Source organism: Pocillopora verrucosa, chromosome 3 (genome assembly GCF_036669915.1).
Source record: "Pocillopora verrucosa isolate sample1 chromosome 3, ASM3666991v2, whole genome shotgun sequence".
Classification (NCBI taxonomy): Eukaryota; Metazoa; Cnidaria; class Anthozoa; order Scleractinia; family Pocilloporidae; genus Pocillopora; species Pocillopora verrucosa.
Genome location: NC_089314.1, coordinates 29,280,043 through 29,304,009, shown reverse-complemented (window position 1 = coordinate 29,304,009; position 23,967 = coordinate 29,280,043). Strand labels below are relative to the sequence as shown.

General features: G+C 37.3%; 3 protein-coding genes across 3 annotated transcripts; all 3 read right to left on the bottom strand.

The window, feature by feature from the left end:
- Window positions 1-914: 914 nt before the first annotated feature.
- Window positions 915-7,585, bottom strand: LOC131793065 (vesicle-associated membrane protein-associated protein B). Its single transcript, XM_059110483.1, has 7 exons — window positions 7,409-7,585; window positions 7,151-7,303; window positions 5,384-5,487; window positions 4,245-4,349; window positions 3,197-3,349; window positions 1,797-1,865; window positions 915-1,405 (listed from the first exon to the last, which is right to left on the bottom strand). The coding sequence occupies exons 1-7, from the start codon at window positions 7,470-7,472 to the stop codon at window positions 1,217-1,219; spliced, it is 837 nt and encodes a 278-aa protein (XP_058966466.1). The 5' UTR covers window positions 7,473-7,585; the 3' UTR covers window positions 915-1,216.
- A 5,072-nt stretch (window positions 7,586-12,657) lies between these two features.
- LOC131793049 (collagen triple helix repeat-containing protein 1-like) lies at window positions 12,658-15,123 on the bottom strand. The gene is made up of 4 exons (XM_059110461.2): window positions 15,060-15,123; window positions 14,506-14,612; window positions 14,079-14,339; window positions 12,658-13,292 (listed from the first exon to the last, which is right to left on the bottom strand). Exons 2-4 carry the CDS (start codon window positions 14,605-14,607, stop codon window positions 12,936-12,938), a joined length of 720 nt encoding a protein of 239 aa, XP_058966444.1. The 5' UTR covers window positions 14,608-14,612; window positions 15,060-15,123; the 3' UTR covers window positions 12,658-12,935.
- Window positions 15,124-17,760: 2,637 nt separating this feature from the next.
- On the bottom strand, window positions 17,761-20,530 carry LOC131793046 (collagen triple helix repeat-containing protein 1-like). Its single transcript, XM_066164209.1, has 4 exons — window positions 20,437-20,530; window positions 19,111-19,289; window positions 18,469-18,864; window positions 17,761-18,209 (listed from the first exon to the last, which is right to left on the bottom strand). The coding sequence occupies exons 2-4, from the start codon at window positions 19,228-19,230 to the stop codon at window positions 17,850-17,852; spliced, it is 876 nt and encodes a 291-aa protein (XP_066020306.1). The 5' UTR covers window positions 19,231-19,289; window positions 20,437-20,530; the 3' UTR covers window positions 17,761-17,849.
- Between the last annotated feature and the right edge of the window lie 3,437 nt (window positions 20,531-23,967).

Here is a 23,967-nt window from a genome sequence, read left to right as displayed (position 1 = left end):
AATCAGTGAGGAAGAATCGTTAAGTTAAACCTCTCGTAAGCCCCAACGGATGATCTAAAATATGCAAGTCCCTCTCGTTGCCATGAGAGCTGTTAGACGGTGTTACCCCCTGCCAACCTGGTGTGCACCGCGCTTTCTATCGAAAACATTACGAGCTCTGGATCTCCATCCCATGGTAGTTTATTACGGCGCCGCCCAAATAGACAATCATGCAATAGACTAGACCACTAGTCGTTCCGCGGAACTTAACAACAAGAGAGTCTCCTGTTTTTGATTCATTTTGCTTACAACCGTGCACAGATAGGCTGCCCACTTTTCCAAATATCTATCACGGAGTAGGTTGCGAGTAGCGTGTAAAAAAGATTGCAGCGTCCGAAGATGTTTTAGTAATGGGCGTTACTCTGAATTTCATTGCAAGCATTGAAAACGCGGAATGGGTTGTCTCTATGGAGAAAACGAAAGGTCTTAGGGGGTTTGCTGAACATAAACTTCTGTCACAAAATTTAGCTAAGGAAATAAAAGCTTGAAAAATAACCTCCTTAACATTGTGAAAACGATCAACACACAAAGCAATTACGAAAGAAAAAAAGGATGCAAGCAAATGACCAAGATTAAAAAAAAAGATTTCTCACCACGGAGGCATTTTAAAACTATTCAGCCTGTTCTTAAACCAGCGAAAGTGACGCTATTTAAGAATGTTCATACGTTATAAATATGTTAATTTCCTGCCAACGTTCAATTTTATGGCGAATTATTAGCAAAACCTTAAACAAAGTTAATTTAACTGGCATGACACAATCCACTTAATCAAGCGTCAAAAGATACCCTCCCCTGTAATGATCGATCAGTGTTTTGCCATGTACGTACTCAGGGACACTGAATATTTCTTTTAAAATAAGGTAAAGCCGCGACGAGACATTCTTCAATTCTATATTCTTTACTCACTGTTTTCTGTAGCTAGTAAATGCCTTCAAATAGTACAAGAGAGACGGGAGATCAAATTGTGAGATTTGGGGAAAGCGAAAAAGTAATTATTGATCAGATGTTTCGTTCAACGACTTAATTTACCACTAGAACTTTTAAAAGTAAAATTTCTCTGTGCGTTACAGTGTCAACTGCATATTTAAACACTTGAAATCTGTTTCATTATGGTAACTTTTTCGTCTGTTGATTTTGCTCCATAACGCGTTAAAATATTTTCGAGATCCACTGTCTCTTACAGGATAAATTTGCCAATGACGACACCGAATATCAAGGCTAAGACGATGTAGGCAATAACCGATGGCGGTAAATTGACGCTGTCGTCTGGTGCAAGGAGTGTAGATACCTTGGGCGATGAACCCTGTGTTGTTGCGGAAGACTGGGAAGCCACATTCTTCCTGTACCGAACTTGATCCATTTCAGCCTGTTAAGACAAAACATCACTGTTACTACACGTACCAGCAATGGGAAAAAAAAGGACACAAGTCTTTTATACATGAAAGAAATCTTAGTTGAATAAATAACTTAAGTTGCCATACTGAGCAAATCTCCATGTCCAAAGGGGGAGGATTTTCTAGCCTTGAGGACTCGGCAGGGAGGCCTCTAAAACAAAATTTAAAAGGTAACGGGAAATTTATTCTTCGCCAGGTTTCCTTTGGCAAGTACTGTTGGCAATTTTTTTTTCATTACGTCCTAATCAAACCGAGACGAGAAATGAGCTTATCAGGGAAAACTTTGCACGAAAGAGCAGTTTGACACTGGTAAATTTTAGTGGCATAAACTATAGGGTTAAGATCTCATTGTACAATATATACCCTAAGATCACTGTTTTCTTTTCTCAGCTTTTCTAACTCATCGCTGTAGCCTCTTCCTTCATCCACACCCTACCAAAAAATTCACAAAATCATAATCAGACAAAAATCGAGAATGAAACAGCATTGATGGAATGTTTCAGTGATAAAATTGAAGAATCATTTTTTCCTCAATAAGCGTTGATACTAAAGTTTATTTCAAAGACATTTTCGAAACAAATACTCCTTCAATAAATTAAACAGAACATAAAAGTGTAAATAAATATAAAGATTACTCTAGCAAGGATGGTGGACTGAACAAGGTGTTCTTTGGACATTTAACATGAACACAGCTACAAAATCTTTCTATTGCTTAAATAGAAACGTTTCCCTCTCTTTAAATTGGTATGTCTTCTTTGCTTTTTTGCTTAGGTCTCCTTTTCATGACTTTGCAGAAAATAAGAAATTAGGAGTCTATTGCTTGGTGTAAAAACTCAAATTATAGTCCTGGATGAATTTCAAGATCCAATTTAACAAATACCATCTTGTCTCTCAGAGTATTCAACCAACTGTATTACATACAATATTCTCGATTTCAAACTTTCACTACTGTGACCAACACAAACTGACTGAGATGGATCAATTAGGGCATCAACATCATAGTACAATCCATCACATGACCACCTGTTAACAACACAACCCTGTTGTTCAGACCACTATTTCACTACTCCAACAAAAGGTCAGCCATTTTCTTATCATATTTCCTTGAATAAGCACCTGGGCACTCATGTAACATTTCAGCTAAAAGGGGGGGGGGGGGGGAGGGGCCTGGGCTTATTAAGAGGAAGGCACTTAATCTATGGGGAGGGGGGGGGGCTTGTTAAGAAATTTTTATCCTGTACTGATTCAGCTGCTGTTGAAGCTCAAAAAATTATAAATAAAGTGGCAAAGGAAACAGGTTTTCCCTGTATCTCTATTATGTAAGAAAGTGAGGGAGGAGGGAGGAGGAAGGTGGGCACTTATTTAAGAGGAGTGCTTGTTTCATACTATGATGGGGGGGTGGGGGCTTATTTGGGGGAGGGCACTTATTAGAGTATGGGCGCTTATGTGAGGAAATAGAGTACTTTAAGAACTTGCTTACCATTCCACCCTGCTGTCAACAGTCATATATTTTTTTTTTTAAAAAATACACCTTGTAAATGGTAGGATCCCCCAAACACACACAAAAAAAAATCCCAAGACCATTGGTTTCTCCATGCACATCCATTGGACAGGATTACCAGTTTTTCAGTTACATCTACTTTCGTCAGTTCATAGAACTTTAATTTATTGCGTGAATTGAAATGGAATCATCATGCTGTTGGTGTAGCAAACTAATTCATGCAATCAAAATCTTCTTGCACCATGCTCTTAAAGGATGGTACCTGCAATGATCTTGTTGATGTTGTATCCTCCACTCCTTGCTCCTTATAAGGGCTACCTGGAATGTTAGTAGAACTAGGGGCTGGGGTCTCGAACTCAGCCATAGTCTCTGTCTTGTGAACCTTGAGCAGCTCTTTGTTTGCAACCTCGTTTCCCTGCCATGCCACAAGAGATCCAATAGTAGAAGAAATTAAAAAGTGTAAGCACAAGGTAAAAAAAATGTATACAACAATTGCTGACTGGCTATGAGTTGAACAGTTGGTAATGGGTTCACCCAGTTTGTGACTGAAGTTCACATGTCAAATTTCTAATATCCACTGTAAGAATCAAGGAGCATAGATATAAGCTGAAAAAGCTAACAATCACCAGTTGTTTTTAGCTGTAAACTGTGGTGCATTGTGCAAAATAGTTACTATTTAAAACTGTGAACATTTTTCACCCTAAGTAGTTTCAAGTGATGCTTAATGCATATGAAGGCTGTCTCTCTCAACAACAAAACATGTTTTTAGGATTACATTTTGCCTGTCTGTAACAAGAATTAAAAAATCATTAAAAGCTAAGACTTACACATGTTATCAGAAAAGTGAAAAACAGAAAGTTTATGGACAAGATTAGTACATTTTTGTAAGAATTGTCTTAAGACAGGTGATTTGACGAGCTCAATGTCTTGAAAAAAGACCACAAAAACTGACAACTGGAAAAAAAGGAATCCCAAAAGTTATTAAGCAAGTGGATTCTTTGTATGTGAGTGATGGGCAAGCCCATTTAAACCAGGAGAACTTCTATTATTGAACATGATACAGGTACATGTAAACATATCTTTTAAAGTACTCAAAGAAAAGACAGAGAGCTCCTTCAAAACAACTTTCCCATAGAAACAATGGATAAGCTACTAATAGCCCTATGTGAAGGAACTTTCACTAAATCCAAGTTGACCATGTTGTCACTAATTTTTACCCTCTGCCAATTTTTACAGCATTAGACATCTGGCCATCAAGCAGGAATCTCTCAAACCATCCCATGGTAGAGACCTTGCATAACAGCACTTACATTTCCTCCTACAGAAGTCTCCGCATTGCCTTCCCCATCATCTACATACTCAAAGACACATTTCAGTTTAGAATCCATAAATTGACTCTGGTCAGCCTCTTTCCACTGTCAAAAATAGAAAAAGTAAAATATTTAACACAAAAGTGTGATATAAACATGTACTTCATTGTTGTTTTATTAAAGAATTGATCTGAATGCCACAGGATTTCATGTGAGGATACCATTTTGGACTCACTGGACTCTCTCCATTCAGTTAGAATCGTATTGCACAGGTTAAAAAACTTGATAAGCATTTGTTTAAGGTATGAAATAGAATATTCATTCTGTGTACAAGTTGGCATTCAGGAGGCAGCTGTTGTTGACCTTACAAACTTCTTTTTCATCATTGGGTAGAAAGATTACCCAAAAGGTTTCTTGAAAAGTTTGTGAACAGTGAATTTTTGTGTTCATTCCCATGTCCCTGGACAAGATTCAGCGTTTTTACCAACTGAGGAGAAATAGCTAACTTCTAATTTGATGCTACACATAGAGAGAATGCTGTAAGCTAAGAGGAACTGCTAGTTAGGGATAGGTTAATTATTGACAGTGGAATGATATTTTGTTGGTTGAGAAAACACTTCTTTAAGGCACTTCATTACACTTTGATTATTGCTGTTTATTGATAAACAGTTACCTCCAGGTGCTCCTTTAGTGCGCTTTGGATACGAGATGGTATATATCAAATGAGGCATATGGCACTGAGTTAGCAATAACAAATCTCACATCCAAAAAACACAAATGGAACAAATGTTTTATTAAATTTCATTACATCCTAAATGTTTGGATATTTTGAGCTTTTTCAGCCTTGCAATATTTGGTGCAATGCATTTCCATATCAGTTGACTCGGGATATGAGCTGATAACCAGAGTAGAGTGAAATAATTTTAACACTAGAAATGCAATACTTGTCATTAGAAATTTTATAAACCAGATATTTTTCTAAGAAAGGGGCTGAAAGGATCCCTGTTCCTGGTTCTAAGATGGAAGATGTATATTTTCCATAATGTATCAGAAAATAACATGCTTAGAAGGGACCAACTAATCAACCTCATCAATATATATACTTGCAGTTGAGAAATGTGTAATGTGCAACAACCCACCAAAGTTTCATGATCTGCATCTCCTTCGGGAGCAAACATTGTCTGCACCATGAACTTGTGCTTGCTTTTTTCCTTGGGGTCATACTCAAATGGCTGTAGCATCACTGTAAGATCACAATTCAAACATCATAAAAATTATATCACATACACTGTAGGCTACAGGCATAAATGTAAAGAGTGGCCTTACTGAAAATTGATAAATTATACAACCTCTACTTGGTAAAAACCTTGACATGATAACAATCATAAGTATATACTGAAACAGTAGATAGCATTGAAGGCTACTGATTGGCTATTCAACCTTTGAATATCCTTTGCTATTTACCTAAAAGAAACTTGCTCAGGATTTGTGCCCAAAAATATTATAATTGTTCCAGGATTACACAAGTTAAAATCATCTCTTTTATGCAATATTACATCACTGTTTTAGTATATACTTAAACAACTATTCATCTCAGTGTTGGTGGTGAGTGGCAGATATTTTTACTCCTCCACTATGCAGCTTGATATAGATCCATCACTAGCCACCAATACTGAGATGAATGGTTGTCAAGTATACTCAAAAGTAACCAATCTTGCAGTTATATTAGTATATCTCAGGAAATATCCCTATCTGTTACAAGTTGTATTAGAAATCACAAGTTGATTAATTTTTACACACTTCTGCATTACTGCCAAATTAACTGGGAAAAAGAACTATTAAAACCTCTTCAACAGATAACCACTTTGAATGAAGCAAAATGATCAAAATTATGAGGTAACTAGCAGGAAATTCTTTTTACATATCAACCAAATTTGATAATTGATATCTCTGTAACTGAGCCATGTAAATGGCATTGTAAATGGCCATGATCATGTGAAGAGGCACTTGAAGATTAAATCAAAGTCACAAGGCATAATTCAGTTATAATAAGACATTTTGGGATGATAACAGAGTCAGGACTTAGTGTACATTAAAATTTTCATTCATCTGTCCCATCCCTACATAGAGTCCACATGTTTTAACAAAATTCAATTAAATGTTCGGCTTGTTGCAAAATTCAGAACAAAAAGACAGAACAACTTGAAATTTCTGATTAGATTTTGAACTCAAATGAAAAAATACTTTTCAAATGTTAAATCTGCCAAATAGTGTATTCTTAAAGGAAATCCTACTTGTCAAATAAATTTTACAATCACGTGGGGAAGCACACGAGTGCAAGTTTCCACAGGATAACTTTTACCGCAAGTAATCAGGTTTATTCATCGTGCGAGCGAACATTGACATAGGGATGCAAAAAAAATTCTCCTAGGAAAGGATACTCAAGTTTACACCAGAATTTCCTTCTAAAATAATAGAATTTGCAAATATTGAATCTAAACATTGGAGATGACTGGAGACTAGACATAATAATGATCTGCTTATCACCCGTTCTTTATTGCCTTTCACGCTAAAACAAGTATTGTTTGAAGCAATAAGTCACGAGATTTGAAACCGCATCAACAGGTTTAATAAAAATACCATCAAGTAAAAAATAACTCGTGTAACAAATCGAGTCATTATAACGAAGACAACAATCTTTCTTTTCATCAAGTGAAACCTTAACATAATTTGAAAGGTTATGAACATGCGTTCGGACAAATTTTCAATGTACAATTTAAGAGACCATTGTAATTTTTTTCAAATAAAGAACTAAGTAGTTTCAAAATCTTCTGAACAAAAAGGGACATCGTTATAAAATATGTATTACGATTTTATGAGGTGGGAAGTTAAATTGTTAAACTTACCGGCCACTTCCACCACCCCACCAGCTTCGACAAATCCACTGTTCGGGCGAACACAGTATCGCTTTGGAGCCGTAGTTTTTACTTTAAAACAGACCTTCTTTTCGGAGGGGTTTGTGAGTTTAAGGTTTGCTGTGACGACTTCGGTGAAATTTCCTAGACGTAAAATTGACCAGGTGAATGCATAGTTAAACATAAGCTGTACTTGACTCACGTCTGAAACGACTAACGATGCAATTTAAAATGACACTACAGAATTACCCCGAAAGCGTAGTTCTGAAGTTGGTTCAAGCCTCAGCACTTGTTCTGACTTTGATTTCGCCATTACTAATCATGGACCACACAGGGGAGGGAAGTCTAAAAATCCACGGTGATTTTCCCGAAAAAGTACTCCTCCAAATCTAAACAATATGGCAGCCAACTCGACGATGACGAATGTTGTTGATACTGAGCATGCGTCAAAGTTTGAGTTCGATGACCAAAAGTATGACCAACTCCAGTTCATGCCCAGTCTTGCTCATTCTTGCGAAGATACGTCGAGTTCAACGAAAGCTTCGCTGAAAGCTGAAAAGACCTTCTTTTCCTTCTGAGATTTAACTGCAACCTAACCACGCTATGTGCTTATGGGTGGACCGCGACGTTTTCTTTTATTTTGGGTGTAGATCAAAGCAAAATAAATAGAATACAACAATTCCTATTCACTACGCAGGATTTTTTTTCGCGCTATCTATTTTGCTAGCAATTTTTTTGTAATTATTACTCGAAGCCCTCACCTATTCCCCACTCTGTCTTCAGCTTCCCAGTCGTAGTATTTTAGCAGCGATATAAACAAAACTTAACGTTATGCTTTATATCAATTTTTTAGCAAAAAGGGGCGGCTGGTATTGATTTGTTGCGGGAACTTAAAGAGATAAAGGTCAGAAAAACTATTTGATTTTTGTTCTGTCAATCAATAAGTTACAGTATTTGGTGGAAAGTCTGCTGATGTCAAAGGAACATGAAGGAATTTTTCGTTCGATAACAGATTATTTTGAATTTTTTTAAAATAAAGAATGTATCGATAAAGTTAGAAACCCTACACGATGTATGACCTCTACCATAAAAATCAACACTCGTTTCCAGAAAAATAAAACGGCTGAAAAACCACACCTTTTGCGGCGGTTCACACTTATATAGTAAACCTACCGATATACAAAGGTAATAAATAAGACTTTCTGAGTTCCGGCTTTTTATAACAGCTTTGGAGATGTCCAGGTGACCTGTTCATAATCGTGCATGTTTTCGTAACACTACCACAGGTACTTCTGCTTTAAATGGGTTCGACAAAGGTTTTGATCCTTGAAAATTCGACCCCTGTTCCGCTCCATTCTTCTGACAGTCCAAGTTATTCCTACAGAAAAGTTTCCAATAATTTCGGAACGTCTTTAAAAGTATTCCCTATTTCCAAAGTGTATCTCTTGGCATGGTGACGAGTCTGAACCAAAGCAAACGCGAGTCAATATAATGACCAATCGCAACCTTGAAAAATATCGCAAGTGGCCATGGAAACTCAAGTAAACACATGTAAGTAGCCTCAAAGACGGGAACACACTCATTTTGAGCAGCATATCTGAAAAGAGTAGATAAAGAGACCGACATCTGTTTCCAAATGAATGAATTTACTGATTCAATTAATATAGGCTCGATATTATAACTTCAAGTATCATTAACATCATTAAACGTCCTCAGCCTAACCCCTTCTAATTCAATTTTAATCACGTTACAGTTTTTAATTATGTCGATGATGCCACTTCGGGTTTGAAGATCCTCGTCCTCCAGTTTTTATTATTTTTCAACGTCCCAGCCTCGCGTTGGGATCGCCTCTCTCCTTAGGGCAGTTCTTACACCAGGACAAAGAGGTCTTTTTGTAATGTTTCCCTCCAAAGAGGAGAACTGCATTGTAGTAGTGAACCGAAAAAGCTCTACAGAGTTTTTTAGTGATATTGAGCCCTTGACACAAGTCGTCCATATCACGTTTAAACGCGCGGTCACACTGATATCGACTCCATTTGTTGCTTTCACCCTACGAGGAAAAAAACACAAACAGCCGGTTTATTTGTTCTTACGACCACTGAAACTACTCGGTCAAGCGTAATTGTGACTCAGCTCTAAAAGAATCATAGCGGCTTGTAATAAGTGAAACGGTTTTGCCTATTGATTGGCTGAAATTGTGAAGTTGCGACACATTTGAAAGGTTTTTGGTCAGCTTTTCATGCTAATAAACCGTTCAGAAAAGAACCACTGGATTTTGCATATCGTTTGTGTGCAAAGTAGAAGAGATATATCTTACGCAAGCGTAGCAGACATCATGCTTGTTGCAAGCCGGGGTGAAACGTTTCTTGTAGAAGTAAGGAAGATTAAACGGAATGCTGCATCCATTGGGGTGACAAAGAGCTTGAATTTCTTCATAGAACGACATAACCAGTAAGATGCCGAACACCAGAAAGGTACCAACTTTCATATTTCAATACTGAGGGAAGAATAAATATCATGAAATTTAATTGATGTCATCATATTTTTCTAATTTTTATGCTTTTATCTCCGACACTATAGTCGAATCAGTCTGCAAGATCAGAACTGAGCAACGTGTGCATGTTATAGACTTTATTGAACGAGATTGTAAGACAGAGAACATATTCTAGAATGCATTAAGAAAACAAAAACAACTGCCAAAGCAACAAATGCAATTAATCTACTTTTGTAAACTACGGATATGACTATCAACTATAGCTACGAATAATGTTTACTTACAGAACTTTTGATTCACGCCAAGTCAGCCCGCACCCAGAGATCTTCAAGAAGGCTCTTCCGTCGGGACCCGCAAATTCTAAAATGAGATTAGTGTTGGTGTTAGTCTATTTTAAGCTTTTATACGTCACTCTTAACGCAATATCGTTGCTTTTTTTTCCCCCATTGATCAGCTGCATGGTTCAACATCACAAATTAAGCTGCAATCTATGATCAAACATCGCCTGGTATGGGTGAATTTTCAAGTCATCATAAAAGATGAAACTCTCCTCAAATACCAGGCCAGACAAATTTGAGGGTATTGAGAAATTTCCGTTGAGAAAATTTACATTAAGAAAATTTTAAGGTGGTGGGTTTGCTTTGTTGTAGGTTATATAATCATTGTGTTCAGACTTTTCTTGAAAAACTTGTGATAAACGAAGAGATCAGACAATCAGTGAGAGAATATTAAACTTTTTTTAATATCATGAAGAGCAAAATCTCCCACTCATTTTTTAACTCCCACGAGTGATAAAATTGGCTTAGGTGAATCAAAATCGCTTTGTTTTGGAAACAAAATGAAAATATATTTGGTCACTAGGAATGTGAAATAGTCTCTTCAGTGATAGTGGCACCAGAAAAGAGGTGTTTTGACGGCAAGTTCCGCTGCTAATCCAGGTGTGTTCCATGTTGCCATCCGTCTGATAAAAAAAAAATTTTGATGTCATCAGTGACCATTACTGAATAACAAAGAAGGAAAACGTTTTTTATAGTGACGTCATCTATTCATCTATAATACATCGTAAGTAAGAACCACACAAAATCGGTATACATTTCAGCCTATCATATGATAAAAATTTTAGAGAATTTGATACAGCCTTTGCAGGAGACAAATGACTGGGATTCTCGCCAACAAGGAGATATATCACAAAAAAATTTGTAACAAGGGAATATGGATTTCAAAAGAACCCGACATTTAACTGAGATACCATATGAATTTTCCAATCCCACGCATTGCATGACATCGATATTGGAAAAAAAATAGGATGCTTGGAAGATTCCAGTTATTCCAAGTGTGAATGGTATTGTCGTCTTCGCTGTATATTTTCTCGGAAGTCACGAAGAAGAATAGGTGAAGAACTGATTCGCGCAGCTCAGCTGTAATTTTAGCAATTGCAGAAAAGAAGCTTGAAAAAAAAAATCATGCTTCGACGGGAATCAAACCCGTGTGCAACGAAGCATTTTGTATTAACGGTTACGGCATTTGTAAAGATGAGCTACGCATTCGTTAGTATGTACTCATAGAGGCTTCAGCGTCTTGAAATAATCGTCGGTCTACGCCTTGTGCAGCAACATCCTGACACAAATTGTAATAATCTCAACTTCGCCACATAAATATACAAAATAAGAAAATAAAAGCGGTGGTTTTGAATTATTGACGAGAATACTGTACTTCCCGAAAACAAGTTGAGCACTGCAACCAACTCTGATGTAAAGTCACTCGTTTGGAGTTTGGCAAATTTTAAAGGACTCTTCTTTCGTACTCTTCCCTGTGAAGGAATCTGATCACAATTTTAATGAAATCAATTTCGAGAAGACGCTCACGCAGCTGGCGGTATGGTGCGTGCTTTAAAGTGTTAAGCTGAAAGCCCAAAGAAGCTTGGGACGAAGTCCCGTTTCTCGTCTTTGCGGCTCCGCTGTTTTTATATTTCAATGATGTTTCACGTTTCCAAGTTACCATATTGCCCGCGTTTCTCTCTTTATCTACTGACAGACAGCCCAGTATTTACGTTAGCAGGAGTTTTTCAGTAGCGCGGTAACTTTGATGAGAGATAAATCTTTGATTAGTGTAAGCCTTGTCTTAAGCTGCAGCATTGTTGTCGAGTTGTGTCCACGTATAGGCTTCTCAACAGTTCACAGTCAACTTTCAATTTGCTCATCATAGTTCAGGGAAATTAAAATGGAAAAGACAATACCACTTTTGAGGTAGTATCTTGAAAGTCCCACCCCTCTTATAGAATAGAAATGAAATATGCAGAATGGTTTCAATAATTTTTTAAGTGGTCTCACTTCTTTCATGAAGACATAGCGTCATGTCTGTTTAAACAAAGCGATGAACTTTATTATCGATTGTAGAGGTATTAAGGAAACTGCAGTGGCATTTGTAGCGAGCGGATCTCGGGGGATTTGATTCTCGCTGGAATCATTTCGGGTGAATTAAACTGTGCAACATATATTAAACCTCAAATAGAAAAGAGAGAGTTGTCCCTAACGAAGCTCTGAAATCCCGCAGTTTTGAGTGGATGGAACAAGTTATGTAAGGAACTAAGTAACCAAGGTATGTAAAGCGGGAATAACAAACTCTTCCGCTGAATGGGCATGGGACGTTTTGGTCAAGGAATACGCATTAGCTTGCCTCGGAGAATTTTCGAAGAATGGATTAGCGAGTAGTAATGCCTTAAATAAGTTGCAGAATCAGTGCAGAAAGTTGAAACTGAGTGCAGAAAGTTGAAATTTGCAAACAACAGCTTGCACACATGAGACTTACTGTCCAATTACAAGCATTACGTATACACTGCCTGGCGTTAACCAATGACGTTTGATTTTCGTACAGTTTTGATGAAGCAAACACCAGAAAAAAGTGCGCAACATACCACTGTAAAAATCAAACAAAAAAGTTAACAAACACAACGTGTTATTCTACCATGACAACCAAAGTGAACAAACATTGTGAGATCATAAGCAACCATTTATTTGGAATTATAAAGCAAAAAGTCTTAATACTTAATACTTGAAGAAAGAAGCTGAAAACGATTGAAAAAATGCGCGGCAAATGTTTGTTATCATCTGGCTTGGGCTCCAAAGGTAAAGCTTGTGCGTTATAAAAGGGATAATTTCTCAACTTTATTGATTCTTTGGCATTTTATTCAGTTACTGTAATTACTTTAGAGATTTCGAGAATTGTCCTTTCCTTATTCAAGCAACTACTTTCTGTTCCATCAGAATCAAGCTGCTTTGGGATCTACTCCTGAGGTTTTGGCACTTCCTCAACGTAGATGCGGGAAGCCGAATTCCAGCCACTGTAAGCGTCTGCATCTCCATGACCGGGGCAATTACCGACCCAGAACCCCACGCGCACCTTGCCCTTATGGACGTTAGTACAGTGTCCCTCAATATGGCGGACACGATGGGGATCTGCGCTCTTTGACACTCCATCCAAGTACACAACACCATCAATTGGCGAGGGACCTGAACATTCAGCACCGTTGAAAGTGAAATACCAACGCTTGCAACATCCAGTGCAGCCATGCACGCGAAGGGCTCCATTCCAGAAAACACGGAGAGCTGTATCATCCCGATGCTTGGTGAATAAACACTCCTGAAATTGTTATTTTATGTTAACAGTTTTAATTGAAAAGCAAGTGATATGGCAAAATTTATCAGAGTCTTTGTCATAGTGCATGAAAACCATGACAAATAAAATCTTCTAGATCACTGCAGTGAACATGAGAAATAAAGAAAAAAAAATGAACACACGACCAGTACGGCCCCGTTTGCGCAATCCCACAGAAAAACTTATTGAAAGTTGACGTTTGTGGAGCCGAACGGGTTGAAGTGAGGACCTAATGTAATTATATGGCTTTGTTGCCAAAAAAAGAAAAACATTGTTTGATGCTGTTGCAAAAACATGATTGAAAGCAGTGAGCAAAAACGGGAAAATTAGTCACGTTTTTTCGATGAATGTGAGTTTCTTGTTCTGACGTGAGAAAAATAAAGGAAAATTTTTAATCGCGTCCAATTTTCAATTAAAAAAAAAACACTTTTCGAATTTTTCGAGGTTGGTCAGAAGTCATATGATATACTGTTTATTGACTGAGTTTCGGTCCTCCAACTCAGTCAATAAGTACATATGATTGCAAACTGATTATGTTCAAATCTGTAATTGTGAAAGAGGAGAATTAAAAATGGGAAAACTGTAGTGATTAAAAATGTGAGTCGTCCCGAAAGAAGAGAAAAAGAGAAAACATCAACCACAAGAACAACAAGAACAATAGTAGTAGCAATACTTAGATGGGAAATTTAGAGTAGTTTTTGTTCTTTAATACAATGATATTAATATTTCTTGAAGGAACGTAACTCTACCATACTTGAATGATAAATTCACCTTAATAAGTCCGTTGTCTCTGCCATCATTTAGGAAGTTGAATACGCACTCTTTCCAGTTCAGGACAGCGGCTGCACCTGGTCTCCCGGGGTATCCACGATCTCCCTTCACACCGGGAGGGCCCTCGTCCCCAGGTATGCCGGGTTTTCCGTTGGGACCAGGAGGTCCCTGGAGTCCAGTCTTCCCACGCACGCCTTTTTCTCCTTTTCTTCCATCACGGCCGTCACGACCGTCACGTCCGCGACAACAAGGTGAAGGCCCCTACGTTGGAAGTACAGGATAAGTGCATTTGATTCACAAAATTGTCCTAATGGCTAACTAAGTAACAAATTTTCTTCTTTGGATGTCCACTCCTTGCAAAGACATTTATTGCAGACCTCAGTCTAAGAATCTCAACTTTATGCAAACTCATGCAATTCTTTCTTACCATTGTGCATTCCGATGTTTGATTGAGTCCAGCATTCACCATCGTACAATAAACCAGTGATGTCATGACAAACAGAGATAACAGAGCTCCTTTATTCGCCATTTCGTCTGTAAAAGATTCAGGAAGCACATTAATACTTGTTTGTATATCACTTCTTTCATCGTGTAAAAAAACTTTTTTCAGTGATAAACTTGCGGGAACAAATTAGTAAAAAGGAGGTATTTTCTTCAAAATACAAAACTTTGTAGACTGCTCACTGTTATATTACATTTGCTCCTCGGTTTTTTATTGAATATTATATTTGGTGAAAATATACGCTATAAAATACACTAGAAATAACTTCTCTAAATTAAACTCAGCCCTTCTATTTGTCCTACAGCAAATTTTTTTCTTACCAATCCAAGTGCGAAAACGGGAATGAATGTCTTTTACAAGATCTAGATAGAGCATGTTATCTAACAGTACCTGTTTGTGCTCTAACTACTCCAAGGAACGAAACCGATTAGATTTTTGTGGAAATATATGGAAGATTTACCAAACTGATTTACACTTACCTTCTTTCTCTTCTCAAAGACGTTTTTTCTGTCTTTCGTTTTCGTAAAGGTCTTTATAATTTCCAAAGGGAAAGTTAAACTAACTAATCTTATGTCGATTATTATATACTATATCAAGCACTTAGAGGTGTTTACTTTTCTCCTATTTGTGTGTGTTCATTCTCTCAGGAGTGTATTTTTTAGTCAAAATGGTTTAAACATATTAAGATCAGCTTGTCAAACACTGCTGAAAGGTTTTTTAGATAAAACTGCTCAATCACTTTCAAATGCCTCCTTGATTTTCAATTAAATTAACTCAAGTTATTTGACCTCATCAGATAGCATGGATTAGTTATCCAGGGTATAGAAGAATCTTCTTGGCTTTGTTATTTGTCGTCTTTAGGAGCCGTCAAAGATTCCACCCTTATGATACTCTATCGGGTTCCTCAGAGGGAGCTAGCGGGTAAGAGAAGCATCTAATTTGAAATTTAATCCATGGACTTTGGATTGTGAGTTACGTCACCTCTAAGTCTTGCATTTGACATTCGACAAAAAAAAAACAGGATTGAATTTTATACTAGTATTTGCATCAGTCAGGCACGCTTTCTTGGTTTAAAAAATTATGGATCTCGACCTTTGAAAGTCATGACTGAAACAAATTTGATATCACCAGCTTCACTGACGGAAAGTCATTACAAATCAATAACTGATGCTTTTTCTGGTCAGAGATTCACACTTTGTAAGCCAGCTGAGCAAAGACTTCCTACAATCACGTTTACCTTTTCTCTATGTTTAACATTGTGTGGTAAATCTGAACTACAAACAAGACTGACAGAAACTGACATCACAAGGTGTTTCTTTCCCAAGCCACTCAACAATAACCACTCCTGCATTATCAGTTTGACATCCAAATCCAAACATTGTGCTAAAGTCGCACGTATCTCAGAGATTTTAAAACAGGCGCTTTTACAGTGAGTCCCGTGTCTCCTCATTTGTTCGAATCGCCTAAGCACTTCCCCAAATTTTATTTGTACCTGTGTCTCAGATTGAAAAAAAGGATTATAATATTTCGCAACATTAATTTCGTTCGACACTTAATTCGTTTTATCCTCTGTTTCGATAGGAGAAATGGACTAATGGATTCACAGTTCAAACGTTATGCAATACGTTGATTACGTAATGATATTTTCTAGAACAATTGTTCAACTAGTTTCATAAGATGAAAGTTGGAGAGTGATGGTACATCAGGAAATCATTTCCCTTGGTGAAAGTTTTAACCTCTCAGGAAGTTTAATGATACAAATGACCTTTCAATACAGGCGGAAGACAATAGAGACAGGCCCTTGGGACTCACTCACTCAGGCGCTTTAACAGTAGAGGTGAAAATTGCAATAATTATGGGGAAAAAACTCGGCCCTTTCCAAACTGACCGCTTAATACTGGTTCGAATGTGGTCAGATTGGTTTTTTCACCAAAAAACTTAAGAAGGAATACTTGTTTTTCGACAGTAGTTGAATTTGTTTGTTTTTCGACAGTAGTTGAATTTGTTTGTTTTTGCGCGTATTGAACCTTCAGCAAAAATGACTCGAACTCTTTCTTATTAAAATAACTATCCATAGACAAACTTACAACTGGCCTCCTTAAAATGGTTGAACCAAAAATACAACTGAACACCATTCCTACTCTGCGCAGTTCAAAAGCGAGAGGCGCAATCTCAAAATTTTTTTAGGGTTTTTAATTTCATGATCTAAATTGCGATTTCTCAGCTTACGGCGCTGCGTAGAAAAACTCGATCAAATCATTTTTAATGTTAGAATACATGGCTTCATGGGAAATCCTTCGAAATCTTAATAAAAAGTCTGATATTGATGTCAGAAAAATTCCATCCGCATGTCCGCATTTTCATTTTCTGAAAATGTCCGCAGAGACCTTTTCGAGCCTAAACTTAATCGTAACTGGCATTTATTTCTTGGAAATCGATGTGATAAAATGTCTCATCTCGGGGTAACATGAGTATATTTCTAGCCCGTCTGAAGGTTATGCGCCCTTTCTGACTGAACGTTTAAAGCAATGATTGATAAATATGAAACGAAAAATAGAGGCAAAAAAAAGATTGTGTTATTAGTGAAATAACAGAATTCAAAATTCAACGAACTCTTCAGAACTGCCAATTTGATTATAGGCTCGTTTTTTTTTCTTTGCTTTAAGGGAATAATTCGATAAACATGATTATTTTGAATATAGGACGAGTGAGGAGTACGGTACCACCTCGGAGTGAAAACGGTTCAATGCATTCTGCCTAAAACATTCGGCCATGTCCACTTTTGATTTGAAGCCTAACATTTTTGGTATACAAAGGACTTCAATATCTTCTTTACATGAATCTCAGTATTTCGGAAAATATTCCGTCAGGAGAGCAGTTTGTGGCAAGACTGGCTCACGGGTGTCTTTTTTAACTTTGAAATAACCAGACAAATGTAAACATCTCAAAATCTTTTGCAAAAAAAAAAATGATCGAAGCCTACTAAAAAAAAACTCACAGCACTCATTCCTGGATATTTCGTTAAAACCTTCTTTTCATTTGCGCGTTGTCATGACAACATCCCCTCCTTACGTTGCTCAAATGCAAGAGGTGCGACCTTAAAATGCTTGATTCACAATTTTATTCAATTTATCCAGACTGTTTTAAAATCTAAGGCTATTTATCCGGATTGTTAAATCGTGCTATCGTTCGTATTTTGATGTTAGACATAGAGCAATGATGCGCGTTATTTCAAACTTTCCACTATGCAACCATGGTAGTATTAGACATTATGCCTGTGGGGGTGGTACTTCTTCCACGTGGATCCGGGACACTGAGTTCCAGCCTGTGCGTGCGTCAGCAGATCCGTAACCGTTACAGTTTCCGACCCAGAATCCCACGCGCACAACACCTTTGTGGACTTTCTCGCACACACCCTCGATATGACGGGGGCGGTATAAATACTTTTTGTTGCTATTTCCATGTACCATATAGACTATGCCATCAATTGCAGCAGGATCTGAGCACTCTGCGCCGTTTAAGGTGAAATACCATCGTCTGCAGCAAGCATGGCAGTTACCGAGGCGGAGGTTGCCATTCCAAAAAACGCGCAGAGCTGTTTTGGCCGACTTTTTGATGAAAAGGCATTCCTGGAGAAAGAAATGATGGTACATATGAGCAACATGGATTCAAAATACCCCTGAGAGAAATAAGTCCTAAATTAATTTCCTAAAGTCCAGTCAAGGGAATCTTTGGTTACATGTAGGTTTAACTTCACAGTTTCTGTTTTTGGCTTACTGCACAACTCGATCTTCTTTCAGTAAAAATTTTGTAGGAATCGTCTATAAAAAGCATCATTGTCAAATACGGTTTTGTAAAATTGCAATTAATTAAATGGAAAAAAAATACCTTTATTAACCCAGTGTCCTTTCCTTCATTCAAATTTTTGAAAACACACTGTTTCCAATTAGTTCCCAAAGCTCCTGGAGGTCCCTGGAGGCCTGGGGCTCCCTGGCTTCCTTTATCCCCTGCGTCACCTTTGGTTCCTCGTGGACCCTGTCGGCCCGTGTACCCTTGAGGTCCCATTTTTCCTGAATGTCCCTGTTGACCTGGGAGGCCTTGGTTTCCAGGCTTTCCCGCGTTGCCTTTGTCCCCTTGTGGTCCCGTAGAACCTCGAGGACCGGGTGGTCCTGCGATGCCCGTGGGTCCCGCGGGTCCTGGGCTCCCAGGAATACCTGGTATACCTGGTGCGCCAAAGGGAGCACCATAGGCATAGAGTCCATATGGCGGATATGGGTGAGTGCCCTGTGTCAGGAGAAAAAAAAACAGAACACGCAACTTTATTTATATGCTGTCAGAAATATGACTATTTTCTTGTGAACAATCATTGTGACTAATTCATCTTTCCAAGAGTCGAAGTATTCGGTCATGAAATCATCGTTCTGTTCCAATTTTTCGGGAATATCTCCTTTTCTGTCCCCTTTTGGAGTAACAGTGACGGAGAATGATGATGAATACAATGTTGTGATGTTTTGGAAAAAATACACTTACCATGTTACCATTCGGCTTGCCGCCGCTGCTGTTGTTTTTTGCTGCATAGCAAAGAGCAATCAGCGGAAAAATCAGCCAAAATATTTTGGTTTTGGGCGATATGTTCACACAATCTTGCATGTTGTTTATTCCTCAGCTGTTTTTAGCTTGATGGAGAGCCCTCTTACCTTATTCTTCGGCTATTACAGAGATAAAATAATACAAAAGTTAAGGAACATCTTTCTTTTATTGATGTTGCTGACGAAGTTTCGTGAAAACACGTTCTGGACATGATAAACTGACGGACGTATAAAATAAGACATGAATTGTGATTGGTTGATTACTATCAAGTTGACCAATTACATCGCTTCATATATGTTGTGCTTAAGTGCGCTAACATTCTCATAAACGCTTTCAAGAACCAATAAATAAATACATGACAAGCAGTATTGCCACGTTGAAAATTTGAAAGAAAATATATAATGTTAGTTGCTAAAGTGTTCGTCTTGGAAAGGGAATGAACTTGATATTTTATGTTACGATTGATTTGATCTTTGCATCTTTCTTTGATATGTTTTAGGCTTTAAAGTCAGTTTTGATTAATGTTCTTTGAGCGATCGTATATCTGCGCTGTGAAACAAGAACTCAGTCGGACTTATATGATTGGAGGGGCATAATTGTGAAATCCATATCTTAATCTCCATAAAACATAATCTCTATTTATTGAGAGTTCTGGTTTTGAAATAAACGACATATTTCCTCTTTTTTTCCCTTGATACATCCTGTTCTTCTTTCCAAAATATGTTCAAATAAGGAAATTGTATTGTTCCAAAGAGGTGAACACAAAAAGTTCTGCTGAATAGATTAGCTGCTCAGATGATATCAATATCAAACAAATGGCCTTCAACGCTCACAGTTTCGCTAACAATAAGCCTAAATCTGCCATATAGAGCTAAAAAAAATTGTAATTCTTGAAAAGTAATTCCTTATAAAAAGCAGCATTATCAAGTCAAAAGCGCTGTTTTTATGACCTCTTGTAAAATTGATTTAGTGACGGCAATAGAATTGTTTTTTCGTTGTTGTTGTTTTTACTATCTTGGTTGTGCAGCTTAATCACAGGTTATAGAGGATTGTGTGCTCGTGCAGAGAATCAACTTAGAGACGAAAAGTTGGTTAATTAAATTCCTATAGAGAAAAAGCTTGATTGGATTAAGATCAACGTTTAGTTAATTTCATCGACATGGAATTTGATGGAGTATAAAACTACATTCCCATTGCGCTGTTCAGTGAAAGAGTTATGTGGAAAATTGAACGAACAGACTTGTTATTGCTCGTGAATTTATTTACCTTGGAGTATTTCAGCCCTTTTGCTGCCTGACAGGAAACTGGAGGAAGCTAAACGAAATGAGAAAGTGAGAATCAAGTTTAACTTTGTTGAAGACAGGAAAAGATGGATTAAAAAAAAAAAACTTATTTACCAGATCATTCTAAACCCCTAATTTGTGCTCAGAGCTCTTTTACGTCCCACATTGCATGCCGATTTCTTTCCTTGTTTGTTTAGAGCCGATTCCTGTCAGAACAAGATCAAGAAACAAAACACAAACGATACGGGAAAGTTTTCATTCTCTTAAGCACAGCTGTTTGTTAAATTACATTGTATGGTCGTAGCTTGTTTTGGGAGATCCCTGATAAAACCGAGCTGTTGATTAAAGCAAACTCATCTTTTAACTAAAAAAACTGCTCTCACTATGAACTCGAATGAAAGTGGAAAACTTCTCAATCCTCCTGCAGCAGGACGAGGAAATTAGGTTGATATTACTATGAAATCCATTCAGGAATTCTGCGTGAAAAAAATATTGATTTTCTAAACGGCATATCCTTCTATAGGGCCAGTGAAAGACAAAAAAAAGCAAACTAAAACCAAGAGAAAATCAGCCAGCTTTTTTGAACTAACTCTCTGGAGTGTAGTTTTATGAAGATATACTTAATAGGACTGAAATAGAAATACTTACTTTTCAATTTCAAACCCTTTTCCTAATGGTTTATTTATTTTTTCTTTTCTTCTTGGGGCAATCACATTTCTCAGCCTTCAGCTCTATCAAGTAAACCTCAGTCAGACCATTTTAAATTGAAATACATGTCTTCTCATGAACAATTTCTATGATCTTTCGTAAATCCTACCTATTTTTTCCTTGGTAGAGCTCTTCAAAATTTCTTAAAAATGCGACAAAGAACTCGATGTGAGGAGGCGAAATATATTTTTTAAAACAAAGAGAATTTTTCTTTCGCCATTCGAAGATTTCAAAATTTGACTTTACTTTAAATAAACTCCGCTATGCAATATGCGGGGTTTAGACACATGATTTTTTCCTTTGAAGAACATATGCCTCCTCCGAGATGGGGTAAGCTGGGAAGTTCACGAGACCGTGACCACAAAAGAATTCGATTCAAATATGTCTTAACCGCAAAATTAAAGAGCGTAAGTATTCTTTCATTCGTGTCCAGTATGTACCGCTACCGTATAAATAATTGTACAGCATTCAGCCTCGTTCAAGAAATGTTTCCGTTCAAAACGAAGCTAAAAAGAATTATTCAGACCCAAAATGATTAATTTCCTTGGGTGCAGTGTAAATCAGTTTTCTCTTGTCTCTCGCTTTCTTATCACCAATAATTTCTGAGTGTCAGTAAAATGTCTCTAAAAAGTGATTTAGAAATTAAAGTCATTAATTCAGTTCGTGCCATTAAAATTTGACAAGTACACTCTACGTCGTTCCTCTGATAGTACGACCTGAAAAACGAAGTTAGATGATTAGATCAGACATGTTTTAAGTCTAGTTTTTTTCAAAAGGAAAAGCAAGAAATTCTGTGGCTGGCAGACTGATAAAAGACTTGGTTCAGGCAAATCAATTTCAAAAGCGAAATAATTCCTGTTAACAAACTGTCAAACTGAAGCTAATTTGAATATGTCGTCTTTTACTATACAAATAAAATACACTACTGTAGTAAACAGTTAGAGTATTCTTTCTTCTTAATTCCTCTTGATTACACATGGCACGTAATCTGACAAACAAATTTGATCAATCACTTTGGTTCAACGAACATATTTGAAAAGAATGTTTCAAGTAATCCAGAGAAATAAATGCAATACTTGGACTTTGACGAGGCCTTGTTTTTTTTAGCCGGATCAGGAAAAGAGCAAGAGAGAGAAATTTATTTATATTGCATAGCTATGTGGTCAACTTTGATAAATATTTCGATTATTTTCGTAGTTTTGTTGTCAGATGATACTAAAGTATACACGCTTGAAGACAGAACTACATAAATTAAAGTAAAGAGGCCTTAGACGAAAAAACGCGGTTACTACGTAGGAAAGAATTGATAAAGTCGTCCTCGATGTGACAAGAAGAGTACTAAGTCTGAAGCGACTTTTGCGGAGTTCATCAAAACGTATTTGAAAATATTTTGGTCTATGGGTGCGCAGATCTCATCTTTGAGCAATTGGCCTTGCGTCAGTGAAAAACATGTAGAGATTGACTGTCAAAAAATCAGTCTAAACTCTTACAAAACGTGTGAGATTTTTACGTGTGAAAATCAACATCAGATAAAAGTTTGTTTCACATGTGCGACAAGCTTGTGCATAAACAAACCGTGCGAACATTATGGAGGAAATTCTCTTACCTGAAAGTAACGTGCGGCTCAATTCCATACTTTTAACGTTTCTCATCGTTGAGGTGCACCCGCCATACCCCAGTCAGGAATGTTTCCCACTCTTACCAGAGCGAAAAACCGTCGGTTATTTTTTCATAACTGTTCTGGGAATAGCAGAGCAGTGTTGAAGTTCACTTATCGAGTAAATTGAGAGCTGAATGATTGAGAATATCAAAACCGGTGAAAATCTTTCAATACAATGAACACTACCCAACACTACTACTTGTGAGACGATTTGTTTTTCATAATATTTTCATAAGCCCAGGTTCTTGTTCCTACCAGTTCGTTTATAACATTGTTGTTAATAGCTCTATGTTGATCAAAACTGACATATCTGCCACAAAAGTTTACTTTGGGCCTTTCTACAATTCATGTTGGTGGCTTCTCTCCTTTTGAATGCAAATGTTCTCTGACTCGGATCTGAAGCAATCAACTCTTTTTGCAATAAAGATAAATAAGATTAAACGTGAAGAAATTTATATTTAAATCTATCGTGCAGTGAAGCAGCCCTTTTTGAAAAATTGATCTCCATCTGTCTGTTTTAAGTCTTTAACCCTGTTTCGAGACTGATGCGAATAATCTTATCGCAAATCAACGTACACATGAATGATGTATCCGGATGTATCGTTAATGGTTACATTGGTTGTTGATAAAACTGTTAAAACGAAAGTGACCAAGATATCCTGAGGTTTTAAATGGAAAAATAAATCCTCTCTGGCCACCCTCTCCTTACCTAGTCTACCTTCCAAGACTGCCATGGATTGTGCTAGCAGCCTTTGCCATGTCATAAAGATTGTACTAAACAGTCTTACAACCAGTGGGCTGTCATGTGACGCAAAAAATGTTTGGATACCTTGGTCCGTGTAAATAGAAAATGGGGTTTCAGGCACATTTTGGAGACAACCTTGATTTTAAAGGCAACTCATGAATTCAACTTTTATTTTAAGGTTGATTTCAGAGTTGACTTCAAGTCAACCTTGATTTCAAAATACAGTTCTTGCACATTTTGAAATTAAGGTAGATTTCAAAGACAACTCTGGAATCAACCTTGATTTTAAGAGACCACTTAAACTTTTAACAGGTGAATAATTTCACACACTCTTCACAATGTCTCACTCGTGAGTTCTGAAGAGGAAGTATCCGATTACAGCCAACTGTCCGATTACAACT

What these genes read in the sequence shown, in the direction of transcription:
- LOC131793065 (XM_059110483.1), bottom strand. Translation starts at nt 7,472, where the DNA reads ATGGCGAAATCAAAGTCAGAACAAGTGCTGAGGCTTGAACCAACTTCA. An exon ending in TGGGGTGGTGGAAGTGGCCG is followed by an intron (nt 5,488 to 7,150) that starts GTAAGTTTAACA and finishes GTGATCTTACAG; the next exon opens with TGATGCTACAGCCATTTGAG. An exon ending in AAGAAAACAGTGATCTTAGG is followed by an intron (nt 1,406 to 1,796) that starts GTATATATTGTA and finishes TTGTCTTAACAG; the next exon opens with GCTGAAATGGATCAAGTTCG.
- LOC131793049 (XM_059110461.2), bottom strand. Translation starts at nt 14,607, where the DNA reads ATGGCGAATAAAGGAGCTCTGTTATCTCTGTTTGTCATGACATCACTG. An exon ending in AAACATCGGAATGCACAATG is followed by an intron (nt 14,340 to 14,505) that starts GTAAGAAAGAAT and finishes CTTCCAACGTAG; the next exon opens with GGGCCTTCACCTTGTTGTCG. An exon ending in GAGACAACGGACTTATTAAG is followed by an intron (nt 13,293 to 14,078) that starts GTGAATTTATCA and finishes TAACAATTTCAG; the next exon opens with GAGTGTTTATTCACCAAGCA.
- LOC131793046 (XM_066164209.1), bottom strand. Translation starts at nt 19,230, where the DNA reads ATGCAAGATTGTGTGAACATATCGCCCAAAACCAAAATATTTTGGCTG. An exon ending in GCAAGCCGAATGGTAACATG is followed by an intron (nt 18,865 to 19,110) that starts GTAAGTGTATTT and finishes CTCCTGACACAG; the next exon opens with GGCACTCACCCATATCCGCC. An exon ending in AGGACACTGGGTTAATAAAG is followed by an intron (nt 18,210 to 18,468) that starts GTATTTTTTTTC and finishes TTCTTTCTCCAG; the next exon opens with GAATGCCTTTTCATCAAAAA.